Genomic DNA, 19,557 nt, shown 5'->3' with positions numbered 1-19,557 from the left:
TCTTGACTGCGCGCGGTACTTCAGCGCTGGCTCTGCCACTCGGCCAGCGTCTGGCTGCACAACGTGAGGCCAGCTCCGCGCTTTGAACGGAGGGACCAGGCTTGACATTGCGCACAGAGGACTCTTGCTACACTCTCCAACACGACCGTTGGGTTTCTTTTATTCTCTGTAATCTCAGTGAAGGCAATTACCTGTCCCAGCTGTAAAAATATTTATAAGGTTTATGCCACAAGCCTCCAACAAAGCCCCCGTGTGGTTGGGCTGCTGAGGCAGCCTCTGTGTCTGAGGCCGGTGCTCTGCTGCACGGGGAGCCAGCCTACACCGGCTGCTTTTCCATTAAGTTTTCAGATTCCACTTTAATAGCAATTTACGTTTTCTTCTCTCCCATGAGTTCTAGCAGAAGGTTTTGACTAGACCCTCATGTCTCCAGAACTAAGAATCCATCTGTTGTTTCTGACCTGAGATGACTCACAGACAGCTTGCACCCGTTTCATCCTTTTGCCAATGGTCCTTAGTGGACTCCTCATCCGCGAGCCAACGTATGCATTACTTACAGCCACAACCTCTCTTAGCCTCTTTTCTTGCTGGACTAAACCAAGCCAGGACGTCCTGGTTTCCTGTCACGTACCAGGGCTTCCCATGCCTCTGACTGGCCTGGCAGCTGTTTTCCAAACCTGCTCAGTTTGTGCACAACCTACTTCAGCAGGGGGCCTCAGACCTGTACGTGTAGTAGTCCAGATGGGCTCCAAAGTGTTGTGGACAAGTGCCCTGGGCATCTCTGTATGACTTCCGGAAACACCTCGACTGAAGCCTTTCACTTTTCACATTCCACTTTTTTTAAGATCCACAACATGAAGTGGATTCTCAGTCATCTTGTGACCCATTAGTTCACCATCTTCTGTTCTTTCCAAACCATGGGGCCTCAGGAGACTAACGACAAGAGCTTCTGCTAAGTACAGGACTTGACAGCGTGAACCCTCAGATTAGCATTACTCTAGCTCTAAAGATGATTTCATTCCTCTTCCATATTACTTTCTCTGGACTGTAGCTCCTCATTTTGAGCACCTTTTTCTGTGCCGAGGTCTTTAATGAAAATATTACATAGTTGACAAAGACAGTCTTAGAAGCAAACCCACCATTTAAAAATCCACCACGAGCCTCACACTGCCATTTCAACACAATCCACCGTCATCTGTCGTTTTTCCAGATTATCTGTTATGATGTAAGATATCAGGCACATAAATATGAACAAGGACAAGACCTCTCATGTTTCTGTGAAACAGAGAAATTATCAAATATGAGTCATCTATCACAATCTGCTCTTGATGAGCTCCTTAACTCCATGGTACTAATGATTCTCTTCTGCAGAGCCCCTTCCGAGCTTGCCGTTCTTATGCCCGGATGATACCAGATGAATGGCAATGGTTCGGATCATTTCCTTTGTCCTTTTTTTTTCTTTTTTTTTAAATAGGAATGTTTTATTTGCTGCCTTTCATATCACGGTTACTCTCACAGCATTTTCGCAGAATAGCTGTAATTAAAAGTCCGTGCTGATGGACAGCAAGTTCATGTGCCAGGTCTTTCAGAGTCAGTGTTAGCAACCTTGTCTCTGGAGCTCGTGACACCCTGACCTTTACTGCCACGTTGGATGGAAGTGTCTCCGATTCAGATTTCAGATTATTGTCCCCATATCTCACCATTTTTACTGTCCAAGCCATTATGCTCAGAAGGACAGTGTCCAGGAAAAGCCACTTATGTTTTAATTTATTTATGCATAATAAGGGCAGCATAGGCAAGGCTGCTTCTGCTGGCCTCTCCCTGTGTGTGCGGTGGAGCAATCACAGGGCAAATAAATCGCTTGTTACCATCTATGTAGGCCAGTCAAGCCATAACCTTACTTGGTTTCTGACTGTCCACTAATTTTAAATGTCAGACAGCAGGGAGTGAAACAAATGTATGTGCCCTTTCACGGGAAGTTGTTACTTGTTCATGGTGATTATGTAAAATAGTAACAGAAAACGGCCCAGTAACGTGGACTTTCTGGTGCCTGTATGCTCACATTCAAAGAGGGACTTGCCAAACATGCAGAAAAGCAAATCAAAGAAGTTCTTTCAGGATGAAAAAACACGCCACCAAAACCCCTTTAATTTCTCCACAATTTAGCCAGAACAAGTTAAGAGGGTAGAATTTCTTTGGCTGTAAAGAAATGATTGTTCACACAGATGGTTATTCAGACTAACCTGAACAGAAGTGAACAGTGTCCTGCACAACCCACACTGTACTTTGCAGTCCCTGCTATGCCCGTACGGCACATAGTGCTCCAGGGTCCAAGACCTCACTAGAAACTCTGGCGCTTTTAATCGTGCACTCAGCCTGGGAAGAAGAGCTGCCTGCTACCAAACCTTCTCCTCAACCACACGTCCTTTTAAAAACGAATGCTCTCAGTTTCCCTAATCTTTAGCTCCAGGATGAACACTTTATCTCTTTTTAATGCAAGGATATTGCTAAGTCTTTTCATCAAGGCTGAAGTCTCTTGGGACAATCTCCTCCAGCCAATGATCCTTTTCAACTTGCCTACTCCTTCTATCAATGATAAGATCAAAGCTATCTACTTGAAAGAAAATCTTTAGGATTTAATTGGTGTTTCCCTTTTCCTCATATGACAATGTTCTGGCAAAAGTTAAAACTAAAACCCACGTGCACTCACCCACGTAGGCATTCAACACCAGCTGCACACAGGTCATTGGCTCCATCACAAAGTTCCAAATGGTTCATCAGAAAAAAATCTCACTACAGATGAGCTGTCACTTACAACCACCAAGTAAACAACTTGGTTATACCCATTTGTAAAATACATTGAAGGGGGTACACTGGTTCTGTAGCTACTAGCGGACTCCGCTCTTTGTAGCTGAGCTTCAGGCATTCAGGTCTTGGCACACCAGCAGTATGCCTACACTGGCATAAATCAACAGCGTGAAAATCACTGCACTCATGTGAAAGAGACTTTCACAAGTGTACCTGTGCCTTAGAGCTTCAGCACAGCCTTGACTACCTCGCGTGTTCCAGTTTTTATGGAGCAATGCAGTTATCATCCTTGTTAGGTGTCAGATCCCTGAGGGACCAGCATATCTGCTCCTCCTCCATGCAAGAGGGAAAAGGTTCTTCAATCTACCTTACAAAAGGCTGGCAGTTCTTAACTACCGTAGGAAGAGGAAGCTAGAAAGACAGTGGTCAAAAATGCTGTTCCCCTTCCTGAAAAGTACCACCTAAGAATTAAACAGATGGAATAGGGTGCAGGTCATTCTTGTCCGGCAAAACCAGCAGAGAGTTCGGAAACCCCTGCTGAAGGTGATTCTTAGAGCAAGTATGCATCGTGAGAGCCACATTTCGTATGAAAAGTCTGAAAATAGCAACAGCTGTTCTTTATGGCTGTGTGTAAAGCCATTTTCACCATATTTTACTGCATTTTTAAATAAGCAACAACTCACGTTTTGCTAGGAGAAAAATTTAAGTTATATAATGAATATTGTTTTAAGAATAAATGTTTTCAAAGCATTAATTCTGCTGCAATCATGACGGTAAAGGCTCATCAAATGAAATGGCACTATGCCATTAGCCAGGGGAGTCAGAGATACTTATTACCTTTAGCTGGGAAATGAGCTGCCAGGAAAAAGCGAAAGAGTCTGTTTTCTATTCTGTCATGGTGCACTTGCAATAATTGTAATAACAGGCCAAATTGTGCCCGTGCTTTCTCCTGAACATGCATAGTAAGTCATCCAGTCAGAAAATCTGGGAGGCGCAACTTGGCCGCATATAGTACTAACATAATATTAAAGAGGCAACATTTCCCACTTTCAGCTTTTACTCCTCTTTTTTTTTTTAAGCTACTTTTTCCCAGTAGTAGAAAATGAAGCAGTTAAGAAAGCTAGATTACGCAGGAGAATTTGTCAGCTGTATATGGTGGTGATATTCTCAGTGAAACAGACGGCTCCATTCATTGCAAGTAACGTTATTTATGTACAAACAGATGCAAGACCAGGGTGTAAGGCTGCGCAATCGGGGCGCATTGTGTTACACATATGAGGGCTGGTATTTTCAAGAACGTCTGATGATGAATACAACTCATCTGAAAGAAGCTTTGGGGACTCACTGGTATGAAACTATGCTTCTGGCAAGCGATTAAACACTCTTACTTTCTACTGACTTGGGGGACTGGGAGGTTTCAGCAAAAATCAGGCCATTAAACAAATGGGTTTCACAGCACTTGCTAGCAAGCGATGGACCCCATGAACACGAGCTGCCTGCACTGTCTACTTGTTTGAACACAGGCCAGGCCATGCCCTTTCATCTGAACTTGTGTTCAAACCCAAAAACTTTTAAGAACAGTGAACATCCTACAATGAGGCCAATGAACAAAAACGTACGATTTGCTGGTCTAATATGACTGGAAGAGCAGTGCTGGGTTAAACCATTTCCAAAGTAGAGCATGCACGGTCTATTGGCTGTCATGAAGTGTCTGTGGGTCTGAACTTTAGTTTGGGCATATACTGCTATAGACCGAGACAACGGAAAAAGTCCAGGTTTGCCAGCAGTATGAAAGCCTGGGTAATGCTACAAGTAAGATCAACCATATGTGCTGAAATTAGTGTTAGGAGAAAGTCTGTGTTCCAGAGAGCCTGCAAACACTTTTGCTATTTGGACTTCTACCTAATACGGTGAAAAAAATAACAGGGATGAATGTCAGGCATGGTTTGTATGACAAGATTTACAGGGCCTGCCTCATATTACCTTTCGGAGAGGCAACAAATAGTCCTTGCTGATCTGCAGTTAATCTTACACGACTGGCTCAGAGACCTACCAACACTAATAATAGACTGTGTGTGCTGTCGTCAGTAGGTTGATGCTGAAAGGCACTGAGGAGCACAACTCAATGTTAAAGAAAGCATAAAATAACTCTCAAGTTGGACAGACTGCGTCTTTTGGTTCATTAACCAATGCCTACCAGCGGCTACAAAGAAGGCGGCACAACGACAATAGTGCAAGAAATTAAGCTTACGGTTACCTGATAGATTACGACCCGGAATTTGTTTTTCCTCAGCATTTCCTCTTGTTTGGCTTCCACCTTCCGCACGCTGGCATTCTGCCTCTCCACGCGTGCCCGCACCTCCTTCACGGTGGAGCTGACTTTGCGGGTTTTCTCCAGTAACTTGTCCACCGTGTAGCCTGTATTGCCGTGAGCCTGGGCAAGCTTTAAAATGTCAATCTGTATGGTCTTGATGGCGTTTTCCATCTCCCTGTGCCTCTCCTCTATCCTCTTCTGGCTTGCCTGCACACTGTCCACAATGTTGGCCACTTTGTCCAGGACCGTCACAATTGTGTAAGCTGCATCTTGTTCTTCTTCCTCCTCGGTGACACTGGAGAGACGATTTTGGTGCATTTTGTCAGCCTCTGGGGTGATTTCACGGCGATCCATTTTGCCTGCCTTCAGCCGGGTCGGCGGGAGGCGAAGTTTCGGCGATCCTGCCAGAACGGCTCTGGCGCTGCTGCAGGGAGCCAGGGCGACAGCTGGCTCCGGCGATGCTCAAACTAGGGCGTGAAACGCCACTCCTGGAGCTTGGTCAAATAGCTCTGACTACAAAATATCCACACATGATTGTTCAGATACTTTCAGCAACATGAAACCCCTAAAATTAGGAAGCAATGTCTGGAAAGGAACATATGTTTAAGGGGTCATGCTTCTGTACTGATGAAGTTATTAGTGTTAATCCAGGAAAGCTAAGTAACTTACTAATTAAGCAGGAAAGCAAACTTGCATATTTCTAACGATCTACTTTTGGTTTTGTGTTGCTGGAGAGCTTTCCTCTGAGGGAATTCAAAGAGAGGTCAGGAACAACACCGTTGTTTTTTCCAGCAAAACAATTTCAGGTCTTCAGCTTGCTGCTATTACCACATGGGGTAACAAATAAACACACTAAACCAGAGGCAATATAGTGAAAACGTTGTATTGTGACATGCTTTTCCAGTTCAAAATGTTGAAAGCATTTTTTTTTTATTGAACAGATTATTAAATCCTACATGCAAAATTTTGAAAGCCTAAACTACATGTTAAAACAGCTGAACACATCCTATTCACACTTTATCTCTGGATCTTTCAAACGACAACTAACAGTCTATTAATATAACTATGACCAGCAGACTAATTCGGATGGACTTCCTTAGCTCTTGAAAATACTCTATACAAGAGCACTAGTAATTCATTCACTTTTATTTTTTTTTATTTCAATCACAAACACTATACAATCCGCATTGTAGGTGTTAAAACATGTATTTTCTTTAAAAAAGTTCAAGAAGTATTAAAACAGCTTTAACAGTGATAAAGTAGGCTTTATTCCAATTATTTGTGTTCAATTATTCACCACCAATTTTTACAATACCTAAATCTACTAAGACCTACTTCTTTTGGACCTGTGCCATCTGCTCTACCAGGTAACTTCCCAAATTATGAAATTTATAATTTTCCTCTTTAAAAATAAATTGCTGGAATTATTTATGAAGATGGCAGTGCTTAGACCCAGCCCACATGTTTCATAAATATGTTACAACTACACACGGCACACAGCTTCACGGTTCATGCGATAGGCAGTGTCTAAAAAATCAGTTACTAACTTCCAAAAACATTTAAATATCTACGGTATTTAAACACAGTGTTTTCTAGTTTCTCATAAGAAAAGTAAGCTGTAAACATTTTTACCTTTAGTTCATGCCTTGTTTGCTAGGTAATGTGGACTTTTTTGTTGGTTTCTTGGGTTTTTTTTCAATCTACAACCACTGGTGGGAGAAATCTCTGTTCCCAAAAATATTACATTCCATGGATAAAGCACAAGTCTATTATATAACCATGTGATACAGATACAGAAAATGAACTACTGTATTCAAAAACATAAAAGTAAAGATACTAAAACAGTCCATAGCTGTTAGAGCTGACGCTTTCAGAATACAGACCAACATTGTTACACTAAAAATGTTCAAAAATAAGGCCTCTGAAATAAATATTTCCATTCTTTAAAAAAAGATATAATAAAAATGTACATCACATGGTCAATGTAGGTATAAAAATCACTACGTTAAACCATTCTGGATGACGTATCTGAAGTAAAATGGCCTAGGTTTTGCTTCTGCCGACGTCCTCTATTGTTTTTGGGGCATTTTCTGTTAAAAAAAAAGAAAAGAGAGAGAAAAAAAGGAGAGCTGAGTTTACATACATTGCATAAAATCAAGCCTAGCAATAACACATTGACTTAATTTCTGGTGCTTAACAATAGCGAGGGGTCTGTGAGCTGTGCTGACTGGGGGAATGCTCCTGCCGTTTGGTACCGGACTGTCACCGGGGATGTCCATGGGTACCCAGACCAGTCAGGGGCTCTGCTTGAACTTGACAAGCAGAAACCAGCAAGGTGCTACGTCTCTCAGCCTTGATCCAGCAAAACACATTCCATGGTGAATAACTGCATCGGATTTACTTTATACATATTCCACACTTGAAATGCAGTGGATGGTAAGACTGGGTCAATCAGCCGTTTGAAGTGCTGGGCCTCCAGGTACCCTGAGACAGCACACCCAGCACGTTCTGTGGGGTAGAGATTCAGATGGTCCCTTTCTTGGGGATGGACACAAAACTAGAAAGGGTTCATAAAAGCCAGCGATTCTGAACAGGATGGGACTTACTCAGCCCGTCAGACAGTGGGCAATGCATGATGGAGCAGTCCTGCTGGGATGCAGCAAGACAGGCTGTCCCTGAGAGACTGTGAGCTGGGGAACTGTCTCAGGGAGGCTGAAAGAGGAGGGCTACTGAACCACAGCCTTCCACTCCACTGCTTTGGCCAGCAGGATGGTGGGTAAAAAAGGGATGACATCAATTGCATGAGCCAAGTAACTCTTGCACATGTACAGAAGATGTTAGGTATGTGTGCTTATACCTTAGAAGAGAGAGAGGGAAGGAGGCCTATATTGTTCATTCTCGTGGGTGTCACTCTACATCACTGAGTTTGGGCAGCCATGCACTAACACGGTAGCAGAAAGTTTTATGGCCCAATGTATCTGGAGCTGAAAAAGTGAAGACAACTTGGGGGGTGAGGGGGGTGGGGAGGGGAAGGCATAGCGTGGCATGGAAGCCCAAGTGTAGGACTTAAACATTTCATGCACCAATAGAGTAATGAAGTCACCCTTAATCTATGCCAGAGCCCTCAGTCCTCAGTGGGTTCAAGTCTTTGACGAGAAAACCGACTCCCTTGTTATCAAAAGAAATCCATGGCTCTAATGTCATTTTTTCATACAGGATGAGAGTCTGAGACAACCCAGAAACTTAAACTTTGTGCTTGCGCATCTTTACATTTCATAAAACAGGTTGCCATGGAGACTGCCTAATAATGGAACTAGCTGCACATCAGCTTTCAGAAGGCATATATGGTGTGAGGGATACTTCCCTCTCCATGCAACACCATTTACAGTGGCACTGCAGGGAACAGCATCGTGTCAACCTCTCTGCTTTCACTGGGCGGGAGCTGGGGGATCATAGTTTCTGTAAGATACCAGCAATGCTGGAATAATTCCAGTGAAGGTCTAACACAGTAGCTGACCTTTTGGATGTGTTTCAAGGCTGATCTGTTCTGCTGGGTATTTGGTCTGGGCATTCAGAGCAGTTACTGGTGGTTTGTGCATCTTTGGAACTTAAAGAAACGTGTGTTTTGTGAACAACAACAAAAAATAAGGCAATAGGGCATTATATAATCCTTCTGCTTCGGTCATTAGGTATTTTTTGTGGAGTATTTAAGGATATATGTTAAAGCATGTAAAATTTTGGGGTTCAAATATTTAAATGCAGAAGAAGTATATCCATACAATGTATAATTTTTCACTGTTTTTGTCCTTACCTACCTTGTTATGCACATGACAATTGCAACTATAATGGCAATCTGTACAGCTCCAATTATTGCTGCAATGAGGACATGTGTAAGCTTTTGTCTACTTGGGACAACATAAAGAATACTAAAGTCTGTCTTTTCACAGTGCTGTCCAGTATATCCTGATTCACACCTGAAAAAGAAAAGGAATATTTAATGGAATTTGTAATTTGACAACAGCCCAGTCATTTTGCAGATGAAATAAGGCGTCCAAGGTGACTCCAGCAGAGAAAGAGCTGGTGAGAGGTGTGGTAATGCTTGGTTTGGGGAATGGTTTGTGTTTCTGTGGCAAGATACAAAGCAGATATGCTCTGCTTTCCTAGACAAGGTTTCTAGTGGCTCTCTGAAAACACACCAGCGTTGGTGAAAAAGCTCTGCTTTGGCAAAAGGAATATATGGGGTTGTTATTAAATTGTGGCAATATTTAGGAAGAATAAAGCAACTAGGTGAAACGATCTTGAAAAATGGGGGGAAGGAAGATTCCTTTTCTAGCTGCAGCCTGCAGAAGTAGAAACCTGCAAAACCTGTTAGACAAGACCAGCATCAAACCCCCTTCTGCCTTGTCACCAATCCAATATTCGACAGAGGTCAGGTCAGAAAACCCAATGGCCACAAGTGTTCACATGAGAGTTAATGGAGGAATCCACAAAAATTGTCCAAGGGTGGAAGAGAAATCAGCTGCCTGAGTGAAGCGGCAGAGGCTGCTCCTGACCAGCACCACGTGTTCAGGAAATGACAGATGTGCCAGTGGTGAAGGTGACAGCGGAAATGTGCTCTGGAGAAATTCATGTCTCAAGGCAAGAGAGGCGGAAGCACAACAAGGAAAGGCACGAGTCACCCAAGACACTGAGCTGAAGAATCAAAGGCCTCTACTTATGTCCCTGAGCAAGTTCCCGGTACAGCTATTGTTTAAAAACATCTGATGCAAATGCATCAGTACAGGCAACTGAACCATACAGTGGGCCTCCAGCTCTACTGTAGAAAGCTGGAGAAGAAATACTCACAAGCAGACAGAGAAATGATCCTTTTGTAAACTGGATCAGGTAAGCCCGAACGCAACACAAAATCGGCCTCATCCATCCAAAAGCTTTGTGCTAGGGTAGGAATTAACTCTGTTTGCAGGAACAAAATAATTACTCCCCAGACCTTCCTACAACTGCTAATGCGACTCCTAATCCCCCTTTGCATGCTGGGGTAACAGTTGGGGTTTACGCATTCATAATCTTGTGACTCTACTTTCTCCAGCCATGAGATGCTGTGTAAGGAGTTTTGCTTCAGGCTGGAAACACGTTCCAGTAAGAGCTGAGTTCTTAAGGAAAAGCCCCCACGTTAGTAAGCTCGGTAATGGTTAGGAAAGGAATTGGGAGAAACATGTAGGGAGAGGATGGGGCACACACTGGTAATCATGCCAAAAGAAACTGTAAGGAAGAGGATTCTGTCTAGTAAAGAGGACTGAATTCTTATTGTTACTTGGCTTTTGTTTTCATTGAAGAAGGTAACAGTCAAAGTGGGATCAACGTGAGAATTGCTTTAAAGCAGAGGAGGCAAAACAAAGCAGAGGAAGAGCAGTAATTCAAAGACATTTTCTCAGACACACTGAAGCAACAGGAAATTATTTCTGAGAAACACTGGATGGAGATTCAGGAGCATTAAATTCCTGCAAAGTGCTTGTGTTAAGAGCTATGTTGGTGGTGGGATGAAGTACTAGGCACTAGTTTAAACTACCTTAAACTAGTAGAACAGATTTTAAAGCTTTCTGCTGCAGTAATATATAGCAAGATAATATAGCATTACTATAAAAAAAGATAAATAGATGTCAGCATGGATTTACCAAAATATGCTGATCAGTCAATTAATTGAGTCAGCGTAAAGAAGTTTAGATTTCTCTGAAAAGGGCTGAACCGTGCCTCCCTGATGCAGCCTGTCGTGAGGGCAGGGCAGAACTGCACTGCACAAGAAGGGGATAAGCCGGATCCCAGCCGTGCAAATGCTGCTAAACTAAATAATATGCAGCTGAGTACTACAAGACTTCCTCCTGGCTGCCTGCTGACAGCCCTGGGGTCTGCTGTAGAGTGAGCAGGAAGAGTCACTGCCCTCAGTGAAAGCAAAAGTCAGAATTTACTCTGACTTTTTTCTGCAGTTTTGTAGGTCACCTGATGCGTCACATCTATCAGTACCAGGGAATGAGGACCAGTTAAACAATGTATATGCCAGACGTGTATGAGAATGCAAAGCATTTGAAAGTAACGATGCGCCCCTAGCATTCATCACTATGTTTTCCTTGCCAGAGAAACAGAGAATTTTTTCTTTGGTAGAAGTGCATGATTACCACAGAGGATTGCTGTTCTGATACACATAATTTTTTTTCCTTAATAATTCTGCTCCAGTAGAAAACACACATAAAGTATGAGACCATTAGTATTTAAATAGCCAAGAAAAATTCAAAGGAGATCTGATGCTTTAGGGTTAAGAACTAGCAGTCAGAAATTCTTGACTTGAGGCTCGTTGTGCTAGGTCCAGTGCTGCGATACTGTTCAGGTTGTTCAATAAATAATTGAAGGTAGTAATAGTAGATTTAATTATAAAATGGAATTTAAAGGGAGAGTAAATTAATTAAATTCATCATAACATTGCCTATCAGTAATTATTAGAGTAATAATAAATATTTCATTGATGGAATAGTAACTGAATCATAATTGAATAAGTGACTATATGATTAATGCCATCCAAAAAAAAAAAAAAAGAGAAATAATAAAACTAGTTAATTCAGCCTGGAATTTTTTTCTTGAAGTACCTCTACTTTGAATATTTTGAGGACAAATCCACCAGAAATTGTGTTAAACACAGCTCTAGACCAAAAGAATATTATAATCAAATAGTGCTGCCTAATGCTCATCAAGACGGTGTTGGGGATGCAGCCAGTTTCCCAAGAGAAGCCAAGCCATGTTGAGTTCTCTTGGTTCTGGCCGCAAAAAGAGAAAAACAAACAAGTCCCATTGGAGGGGTGAAAATAAACAAGAAAGGGTCTCAGATGGGAAAAGGAATAATACAAGCTTTCGAATGCTTCAGCTGACAACCATACTGGCTCTGCCTTTTGGGCTTCCTGCTCTCTGATCAGTCTGGAAACCCTTAAATCTTGGCAGTACAAAAAACCCTTAATAGCCTCGATCGATAAAGATCAAGGGGAAAAATGTGATAGTATCTAATGGATTTACAGCTGAAGTTTCCAAAGCAAAGGAAAGCAAAGAGTTATAGCACCTTGAACCACATTAATCTGAAAGCACAAGCTTGCAAGATAAAAGTTCAGGAGTGAAACCTCCTGATAAGTAGGGCATGACATCTTATTAAGAAGAAGTGGCGTTTTTTTCTATAAACAACTTCTAAAACAAATTCTACTTTTTGCGGAAAACAAAGATGCAGAATTTAGCCGGTGAAATGTAAAGAAAAATAGTTATCTTAGAGCTAAGGAAATAAACTGGAACATTCAGGTATCCTGGATAACACTGAAGGTCTTAATACTGAGGGTACTGATCGCTGGATTGTCCTGTAGACAAAAAGTATGGCCTAAAGAATATTTTGCCATTTTAAAATCTCTAGATGAAGGTTACTATTGTGGAAAAGAACAACAGATGTTAAAAATAAGATACTGATACTCTGGAGAGAGTTTCTGACAGGACCAATAAAATGTACAGGTAGTACAAGAACAGACTGAGAAGTCAATGGGGAAAGCACAGTCATACAGAGAAGCCGTGCAAGGCAACGGCCATTTTTTTTGTGTGTGGTTCTTTTTCTTCTCTAGGTAGGATTTAGCAGCTGAAATTAAGACGACAACAGTGAGGCCACACTCTTCAGAGGGATTCAGCTTCTGAACTACCTGCCTGACAAAGCCTCTCCTCTGAGCACTATCTCCCGCATGACTGGAGCAGCTGGGTGCTGCCCCCAGCACAGGGATACAGCTCCCGTGCCAGATAACTGCAAACTGACACACGCTGTAACTCTAGATAGAGAGCATTTTGATTAAGCTTTACAGCAATTTCAAGCACATTTTGGAGACATGCAGGACTTACCGGCAGGAAGCCTTCTGAGTGGAATAAATGAATTCACATTTTCCATGTATACAGTAGCCATTGAAGCTTTCTGAACAAGGTACATGGTTCCCAATGTAAATATCTTCTCTTTGATCACTGGCATCTTGAAAAGAAATATACAAAAACACTTACAAATGGCTGCATGATAGTCATTAAAAAATCTCAGCCAAGAATAGCATATCCTTAAAAACTTGTAGTGAATAAAGGAACAATGAACAATAAAGCAAAGGCTTAAGGGTGAAGTTTCAGAGGCACCTACAGAATGTACTGCACTGAAAAATGACCCTCAAATATGCTTTTTAAGTCAGGTTTCTTGAAAGGAGAAAAGTATTCATGACAGAAGCAAGTCAATGCAGGAGGATCAACAAGCTTTGTCAGTGTCAATGGTGCCAAGAGCTAGTGCACAGATACAGAGAGCTCTCTCCTGTGTCTACACAGAGGAAAAAAATCTGAAGGGTTAGAAAGAAGCTGAACCACATTTTATGATTACTGGGTAGAAAACAGATCGATAAAGCCCAGATCTGACTGGTACCACTGGTCATTACAGTAAAAACATGTTACAATAGCAGTCTTCCTCTGAGAAACGCTTTTATGGAGAGGGAACACCAAAATATTGAATTCAGCTTAAAATACCCATTCCTTTGGGAAGTGTACTGGTTTTGGCTGCAATGGAGTTAACATTCCTCGCAGCAGCCGGAACAGTGCTGTGTTTTAGATTTCTGGCTGAAACAGTGCTGATAACACATCAGTGTTTTGGCTGTTGCAGAAGGGTGCTGGCACAGCATCAAGGCTTCCTCTGCTTCTCACCCTGCTTCTCCCCGCAGCGAGGAGGCTGGGGGTGGTAAGAGCCTGGGAGGAGACACAGCCAACTGACAGACAGCTGACCTCAACTGACCAAAGGGATATGCCCTAGCATACAACATCATGCTCAGCAATACAAGCTGGGGTCTTGGTCTTTCCAAGGTGGTGGTTACTCAAGAGACTGGCTGGGCATTGGTCTGCTGGCGAGACATTGTAAACGATAGCTTTTGCATCACTTGCTTTTTTCTCTTTTTTTGTCCCTTCACTTCTTAAACTGCCTTTATCTTGACCAATGAGTTTTTCTCACGTCTGCTCTTCTGATTGTCTCCTCCATCCTCCTGGGGGGAAGGTGGGGTGAGCAGGAGGCTCTGTCTAGGACAGCCCAGCACAGGAAGGCAGTCCCTTCTGCCCCAACATCTTTTGTGCTTCTGTCATGTTACTAAGACTATTTAAAGCTGCGCACATTTTCAATCGTTCTTTCCACATTTTTTTTCTGTAAGAAGTCCTAAATACAGAAGTTATTTCATAATGAACTTCTCTAAAGAGCTGAGGTCTAAAGATGTGAGTGAAATTGTGGCAGTATGTTCATTTCCATGGCAATAGACTCGAGCATCGCAAACACAAGATTATAATGAACTGCAGGTGCAAAGCGAAAAGGGACTGTGAAGAGAAATCTCTTACACAATTGCAGGTATTTGAAATAACACCAGCAAGAAAGCGAATGCATTTATACAAGAACAAAAAAAGGCATGCTGCTGTTTCAGGTTTCCCTGAACATTTTCTGGAATGTTTTCTAATTTGTTCCAGGCAGAAAAACCAGAATCTAACTATTAGAGGGTTTAGATACAAGGAACCCTGTTGGTTCAGGCAGTGCTTTAACGACACGGAAGACTTGATACAAGGGAAGAACACTGCCTACTACTGACTATATCACTGCCCTGGTGGAATGGACTATGTCGTGACACGTTGAAGAGGAGAAATGTGGGGATGTCTCTTCCCGAAACTGAGGCCTCCCTCCACCCCCAAGCAGTCAATTACTGTCACTTCAGGTCCCAAACAAAGACTACATACAACTGTATTCGTCTGCTCAGATAGCTGCGCCATGTCTGGTATTAACGTAGGTACTAATACAGAATGTATTAGTGGCCCAGTGAAAGGAAAATTCCCTGAAACGCGGCCAGGTAGTCTTGGCCACCCAAGTCAGAGGCAAAACTTGTATTATGCAAAGAGATGTTGTTAAATGCAGGAGGTGATTCCCAGTGTAAACCAGACATTTATCCACCTGTTGACGGGAATCCATTTGTAACGTGAGAGGCCAGCTAGACTGCTGCAGAGCTTCACAGTGTAGAGGTGTAGGAGCCTTGAAAGAGTCATTGGGATGTAAGAATTCAGATACTTCAACAGAAGGGAGAGGCATGCACAAGCCCTGAAAATCTGATGCTCATCTTGGTACAAGAAAACCAGTAAGCTTTCTGATGTAACTTTAAGCAGCCACTGGCACTGCGCGAGAAGACTGGAACAGGTGTGGATCCAGAGACTAGAAGGAATTATACTTTCAGAAAACAGGGTTTAACAAGAGTAACTCAAGGGAATTTAAAACAAAAGCAAACAGGTAGAAGTGTGGACTGTTCTCCTGGAAGAAAAAGTAATTTGAAGTAGTTCACTTCAGGCTCTCACTATCTAAAAAGACCTGACTACTGCTTAAAAAGATTTCTAAACAATTATTTTGCACAAGGCGTGCTCCCCTCTATGCACATCATTTGCTGAACTTGAGACGGTGCAAGCTATATACATTACTAATAATGATTATATACAATGTTTTTTCTACTAACTAGATTTCAAGGACAAATTATATGTAATGAATAAAAGGCTGTAACGTCTTCTGAATCAGAACCAAAAGTGGTGTTTCATTACATCACATAAGATGCATATTCCATTTGCTGCCTTTTATGCCTTCATAATGTAAGTGAAAATTGACATTAAATCATTCCAACTGATGCATCATATGGAGTGAAAATAAGAGAATCTGTGAAAAAAGAAAAATATATGGAGCTTTTTGGCACTGAATAGTCTTTCAAGAAGAACACAAGGAATGTTGAAAGCCATGGTGGGATGGTTTTACTCTGAGAGGCCATAGGATTGCAAAGCACGTATAATGACAGGAAAAGCTAAAGACCAGAGCTAAGAGAGAAGACACCAACCCCTTGCAACAAAACCTGCATTAAGACCAGCACTATAACAGGGAGTTATGGCCATTATCGAGTCCCTCCTGAGTGGAAGAGAAGCACCCATTAGCAGACTGGATCCTCTTTTCAGGAAGGTTTGCTGCCTCCCTGGGGCCCGAATTAGAGTTGCCACCACAATACTGAAGAGCTTAGTACAACCTTCAGGCTACTACCCATTCCTGCCCTTTCACATGGGTACTAATGATGTAGCGACAAAAAATTTGAGATTGACCAAAAGAGATTTCAGAGCCATGGGAAGAATGCTAAAAAAACTGGGAGCACAGGTGGTGGTTTCCTCAATCCTCCCAATAATGGGGGAAGACTCTGGAAGAAACAGGTGAGCCCAGGATATCAATACCTGGCTCCGGAACTGGTGCTTCTGCCACAGCTTTGGGTTTTTAAATGATGAAAGAAACTTGCACATACAAGGTATGTTGCGGCCTGATGGGATCCACCTGTCCCAGAGGGAAAAATGCCCCTTTGGGCATAAGTTGGTGGGACTGATGGAGGGAGCTTTAAGCTAGAACCAGTGAGGGAAGGGGATACCACGAGCACTGCAGTAGGTAAGCCAAGGGGTGGCATGGCATCACCTGAAGGTGGCAATGCCAGTGGGAACATTGACACTGCTCCTGGGAGCACAGAGGGCTTGGGAGCGTATCTGAAGTGCTTGTACAACAACGCACGCAGTATGAGAAACAAACAGGATCAGCTGGTCCCCACAATTTCAGAGGGATGTGAAGGTCCTTGAACGTGTCCAGAGGAGGAAAGGGCAGGAAGGCACATCCTGTGAGGAGCAGCTCAGGACTTGGGGTTTGTCTAGTTTGGAGAAAAGGAGGCTGAGGGGTGGCCTCATTGCTCTCCACAGCTTCCTGAAGAGAGGAAACGGAGAGGGAGGTGCTGGTCTCCTCTTCTGCTCTCCAGCTATTTGACGCATGGGAATGGTTCAAAGTTGCACCAGGGGAGGTTTAGACTGGACTTTAGGAAGCGTTTCTTTATGGAGAGAGTGGTCAAACAGGATCAGGCTTCCTGAGAGAGGTGATTTGTGCCCCAAGGCTGTCAGTGTTTTAAGAGGCATTTGGACAATGCCCTTAATAACATGCTTTAGTTACTGGTCAGTCCTGAATTGGTCAGGTGGTTGGACTAGATGATCGATGTAGATCCCTTCCAACTGGAAATATTCTGTTCTATTCTATTCTATTTACAGTGCTAAGAGAGAAGAGAAGAAAAGGTTAACACCTATGCAGATCTGCTCTTCACCAGTAACTTGAGAAAGACAGAGGTGTTTTGTCCTGGACAGCAACACCTTGAGCAAGAGCCATGACATGCAGAAGCACATTTGTTCTGAGAATGCACCTAACACACACAAGCTACTACCACATAAAACAACTGAGCAGAAAGAGAAACTGCATTATTTAATATATACTAAGTTGATTAAATATAAGGTAAGGTTCAAATAGGTAAGGTATTTCCAATCAATGTGATTCAGCTTATTATTTTACTGAAAACATGTCAAACCAAACAACTTAACAGATAGAGTCTGCCTTGTTTTTCAGAAGTTAACGGAAAAGGTGCGGTCATGGGAGGGAGGCTTGTGTAACTTCATCAGGACATTCATCAGGAATGTCACAGCTTGGTGTCTTTCAGTAAAGTCATTTTCACAGCACTTGGAGGGGAAGTTTAATCCCGTGTCCGCTGCATGGGCTGGTGAGCAGCTGGGCATCTTAGAGGAATACAGCAGGCAAAACTCAAGAAATCACACACATGTCCTTCTTGCCAGCCTTGCAACATGCTGTAAGAAGGAAGCTGTCTGCAGGTCTGACTTGGTTACAGAAATCAAAGCAGTAAGGCAGATAAAAAGGGACCTCCATTTTCTCCTCTTGTGATACCACAACCAAAGAGCACAAAGTCAGTACAGTACCTTTCACCTCTGGCCGATACTGCATGCCGTCATCTTTCTTTCCAACTGCATTTGTGTCTTCTGTTTCTAGATGATGAATACATGCATGGACAGCTATTAGGAAAGGTTTCTTTCTGGACCACTACATGTATGTCATTGTGAAGCCACAATAATATTCAAATAAGTATTTTAATTGCAGTAAAACTGGACACATTCCCACACTGTTCCTCCCATACAACTGGGTTGGTAGTACCTGTCACTAACCCCAGTGTCCAGATCAACACATGGCACACCTCAAGCAGTAGGTTTTGATCTACAATTTTTTCAGTAATTTTGGTGAGTCTGTTTTGGTTTTGGAACTAGATGTAACTGGCCAAGAGATGGTGGAAAGCTGTTATTCCCATGAGAAGGTCCTAACTGCAAGACCCCACAACTAAAGAGTCATGCACGTGATTAACCACAAGGCAGCAGACAGAGGGTTTCAGTGGAATTCCAACACTCGAAAGGGAAATGGCTAAATATTTGTGCAATCAGGGCCCAAGTCAACTCACCTTGGAGACACACTGTAGAGCCCACAGCACCAAGAGGGAATGTTTCCCACACTCTGGTATTCCTTTGCTCTCCTTCTTACCACCCCCTCATGTAAGACCCGTTGGACTATTCCTTAGTTTCTCCTAAGAGCTTCTACTGTCTTTCCAGGTAACAGCAGCCAAAAAAAGATAATGTAAACACAGCATATATGTATGTAGTGTAAACATACTTCTGCATGGGAAACTCTAAAATACAGGCAAGGAGTTCACTGGTCAGTGACTTCTTATCAAAAATGGAAAAGGGAATTTACATTTACCAGAAAATTTACGTTTACCAGAAAAACAAAAGCCTACCTGAGCAGTGCCCAAGATGCCTGATGTCAATCTGCTCTTGCCTCAGACATGATGCTTCTCTAACAAAGCACGGATTGTTATAGGAACTTCCATCAGAAGCACATACGGGATTAAAACTATATCCACTGCAGTCTATATTACACACACACCTGTTAATTGAAACACAGCAACACAGCTGACATCCAGCAAACAAAAATTAAGTCATGTTGAGTCCTGAGTAAACAGTAGCTCATACACTAATACCAGGAGAGAAGAGCATGTTGCATAAGGATGCTGAAAAGGCTTTGTTGACTTATCAGGCTTACAAGCAGAATGTAGAAGATGGTGAACAGGTGCTTCGGTGTGCTTTTTCGGTGTAGTTTCACTATGATATCTATCTCATCGATTAACACCTGAAAATTGATAACACATTGCTAGGAAGACTTAAAACATTAATATAACAGTTTGTCTGTTCTCAAGTGAGAACAAAACCAGGTGAGCATTCTGCTTTTTTGGAGGTGTCAGGATGCCTGAGAGGGAAAGTAAAGGAAAAGCACTCCCATCTCTGTTAAGCAATGAAAGGAGTTTTGTCTTTCAGAGGCTGTACAGAATCAATATGCTTGGTTACCTCTGTCATTTCAGCAAGACATCCGTACCTTTCAAAGTCAACAGCTGGTTTATTATGTTGTATTTAAAACAGAATTATGTGATCTGAATTATTTC

At 42.5% G+C, this 19,557-nt stretch overlaps 2 protein-coding genes across 2 annotated transcripts; both read right to left on the bottom strand.

Annotated features, from left to right (window-relative positions):
• Positions 1-5,008: 5,008 nt before the first annotated feature.
• On the bottom strand, positions 5,009-5,473 carry LOC104490026 (muscle-related coiled-coil protein-like). The gene has a single exon (XM_010132255.1). It carries the CDS (start codon positions 5,471-5,473, stop codon positions 5,009-5,011), a length of 465 nt encoding a protein of 154 aa, XP_010130557.1.
• A 513-nt stretch (positions 5,474-5,986) lies between these two features.
• TMEFF1 (transmembrane protein with EGF-like and two follistatin-like domains 1) lies at positions 5,987-19,004 on the bottom strand (the record flags this gene model as incomplete). The annotated part of the gene is made up of 5 exons (XM_010132254.1): positions 5,987-7,209; positions 8,935-9,093; positions 13,028-13,151; positions 17,993-18,058; positions 18,856-19,004. Coding segments are annotated over 5 exons (583 nt in total), but the record flags the coding sequence as incomplete, so codon positions are not given.
• Positions 19,005-19,557: the final 553 nt, after the last annotated feature.

The sequence above is a fragment of the Buceros rhinoceros genome, unplaced genomic scaffold (assembly GCF_000710305.1).
Source record: "Buceros rhinoceros silvestris isolate BGI_N320 unplaced genomic scaffold, ASM71030v1 scaffold40772, whole genome shotgun sequence".
Taxonomy (NCBI): Eukaryota; Metazoa; Chordata; class Aves; order Bucerotiformes; family Bucerotidae; genus Buceros; species Buceros rhinoceros.
Note: the sequence above shows the minus strand (reverse complement) of the source record. Positions and strands in the feature narration are given on the sequence as shown.